We start from the raw sequence: 2,851 nt of genomic DNA on the forward strand, positions 1-2,851 counted from the left end.
GCTGTCCTCGTCATCACCCTATCATCCTCATCAAGTGCAGGTTGCCAAAGTGGCATCAAATTGAAAGACCGGCACCCAGCGAACGGTCAGCCTGACAGGAGGCTCTAGCCATAAGATTACATTAAATAAATAAAACTCATATTCCTCTTTTCTTATTCATTATTAAACCTGCTTCTTTATTACCTCTGTCTGATTGGATATGTATAACCCTGAATTCTCCTGACCAGAAGTCCTGTTCCTCCTGCCACAAAATTTCTGTAGTTCCTGTTATATCTGATTTCAATTTATTGATTTTCCTTTTTTAATTTTCTAAACTATCTGCACAATTAAGAGATCTAACATTCCATGCTCTGATCCATAGAATTCCAATTTTGTTTCTCCTAATGACATCTTCCTGACTAGTTCCCAACCAGAGATCCAAATGGTGCACTATTTTACCTCCAGAATATTCTATCCCAGAGGATTGCCACCATCATTTAACCATACAGTAGAACTTTGTGCCCTTGTGCAAAATTACACCAGTAGTTTCCCCTTGCTTTTAGCCATTCACAGTACCAGCACAGCAAGGCTGTTTTGGTTGATGTTAGAAGGCCAAATCAGTCAATCATCACCTGCAACTACTGAAAAGGCTGCTGACCTTTTCAGGAACCATAAGTTTGTCTGGCCTCTCAACAAATACGCGGACCCCCCCCCCCCCCCCCCCAACCATGTCGGCAGGGTCTATGATTCAAATGAATCCAAAATGACATCTGTATGATACAGCTAAACAAAACATTATTCAAACTCAAAATCCACGAACAAGAACCACATAGTTCTAGTTGCAGTTGAGAACACCTTCTATGGAACTCCAAATGGTGGTTGGATGTGTGCCACAGTAAGATGATGTATCCTATGAACTCAAGAAGATCCTATGGAATATTTGGTAGAAATCACATGAAATTTATTACTTCAATCCAATATCGTTTAATGTAATTCCCAAATATATTCATAAAATACCTTCACCATTATTCACTCAGTGTTAATAAGTGTGTTTTATTTATAATAGTTACAAGTACTCAAACATAGTGTCTTATGACAACATCTCTTTCACTTATATAAGTATTAGACATTGGTCCTGACAGAGGAGAGATGTATCAGTAATGTGATGATTTATATGTTTGCAATGAAGTAACTGTCTGTTATTTCCATAAAGATATTGAAAACCGTATTGGAGGAGGTGGTGCATCCATCTATGGGCGTATCTTTCCTGATGAGAGTTACTGCATCTCCCATAATCGCCGTGGAGTGCTCTCTATGGCTAATGATGGGCGGCACACCAATGGATCTCAGTTCATCATCACACTGCAGCCTGCACTCTGGATGGATTACTACTATGTTGCATTTGGGTTAAGTATCATCATGAAATGCACACATTTCATTCTCTTGTATTGAAAGATCCCAGCTCAAGTAACTTTATAAATCATAGTTTTGAAAGAACAAAGATTGTTAACTCAAAGTCCAGTGTGAAGAAAATAACATCATTGTGGATATGCATAATATTTCTTAGTCCAGAAGAATTATCAATCATTTGAACCCCTATCTAGTCCTATGGAGAGTAAAACATGCTCTGTAATGTTTTCATTGTGTTTCCATTACAGGAGCATTTATAGTTGTTGTAGAAGGTTTAAAATAACTTTTTTATGTGAGGGATGTACAGAATGAGACCCATTTTGCAGAGAAGATTACAGAATGGAGCAGCTCTGAAATTTATCAATTGTTCTCAGGCAAGAAATTGGATTTGATTGTGAAATTCCCACAATATTTTGTCAGTGCAACTGACTGATATCTTCAGCTCCAGTAAACACATTGCTGAGCTGTGACCAAAGTCCCCTGTTCACATCAGTCAAAGAAGAATATGCACACACATGAATGCGCTAAATTATGTGACCAACAGTTAAGATTTCTTGACCTGTAGTGGCAGAGACAGCTAAGCCACATGTTGGATGATGAACCAAAGGCTTCAACACATGCACAAAGGCTGTCACTCAAACTGTAGTTGTCACCTTTATAAACTGGCTCCACAGCACTGCATCACTGGTTGCATTTTTACAAGATTTATATTGCCTTTAATCGAAAATCAAGTTTATAATGGAGATTTAGAAAAATTGCAAACTACCATTCCTGAGTTTGTTGGTGCAGAGAGAAAAGGATGGCACCTTGTGTTATGCCATATATCATAAGCCTACACACATGGATGTACACTTAAGGGCAACAGCTGTCACCTGCCCTGCGCAACGAAGTGGTATGCATAGGATGTCGGTTCATAGACTATGAGCTGTATGTGATTCAGGGCACTTGTCCAATGAACTACGCTGTCTCTCTACCATATGGATATTCTGAATGGGAGATATGCTGTGTCTTACACCCAGCATGTGTTAGACAAAGTGATGAGTTGGAAGAAAGTCAAGAACAAAGAGGTGCGGCCATCTTATCATACATCACTGGTTTTTCTTTTAAAATAGGAAGATCACTGAAGGAACATAAAGATAAATGTGTCTTCTGTGCACCACTGACACTCAGAATTCAGATACAATGAAAGAGGGTCCTGATATCTACAAGATTCTCTATAGCTGCAGTATGTCATACATTGTCACACCAGTGAAGCCAGAGGTGTTGAACTTTTCAGTAGGGGGCATAATATGCATTACAAAACTTCTCAAATCAATGTCTTCATTACTGGATTAGCATTATTAAAGAAGCAATGGAAATTTGCAGCTCTAGAAATCTGCTGAACAGAGACAATGATACTTGTTAGCATGGGATCTAGCACCTGCCATGTTAAAATTACAGTAGCCAGAAAGGTGAACTACTG

At 38.8% G+C, this 2,851-nt stretch overlaps 1 protein-coding gene across 1 annotated transcript; it reads left to right on the forward strand.

Annotated features, from left to right (window-relative positions):
* The first annotated feature begins 879 nt into the window (after nucleotides 1-879).
* On the forward strand, nucleotides 880-1,571 carry LOC126455973 (uncharacterized). Its single transcript, XM_050091730.1, has 4 exons — nucleotides 880-968; nucleotides 1,046-1,098; nucleotides 1,193-1,390; nucleotides 1,435-1,571. Exons 1-4 carry the CDS (start codon nucleotides 880-882, stop codon nucleotides 1,569-1,571), a joined length of 477 nt encoding a protein of 158 aa, XP_049947687.1.
* Nucleotides 1,572-2,851: the final 1,280 nt, after the last annotated feature.

Source organism: Schistocerca serialis, chromosome 2, assembly GCF_023864345.2.
Source record: "Schistocerca serialis cubense isolate TAMUIC-IGC-003099 chromosome 2, iqSchSeri2.2, whole genome shotgun sequence".
In the NCBI taxonomy this organism is placed as follows: domain Eukaryota; kingdom Metazoa; phylum Arthropoda; class Insecta; order Orthoptera; family Acrididae; genus Schistocerca; species Schistocerca serialis.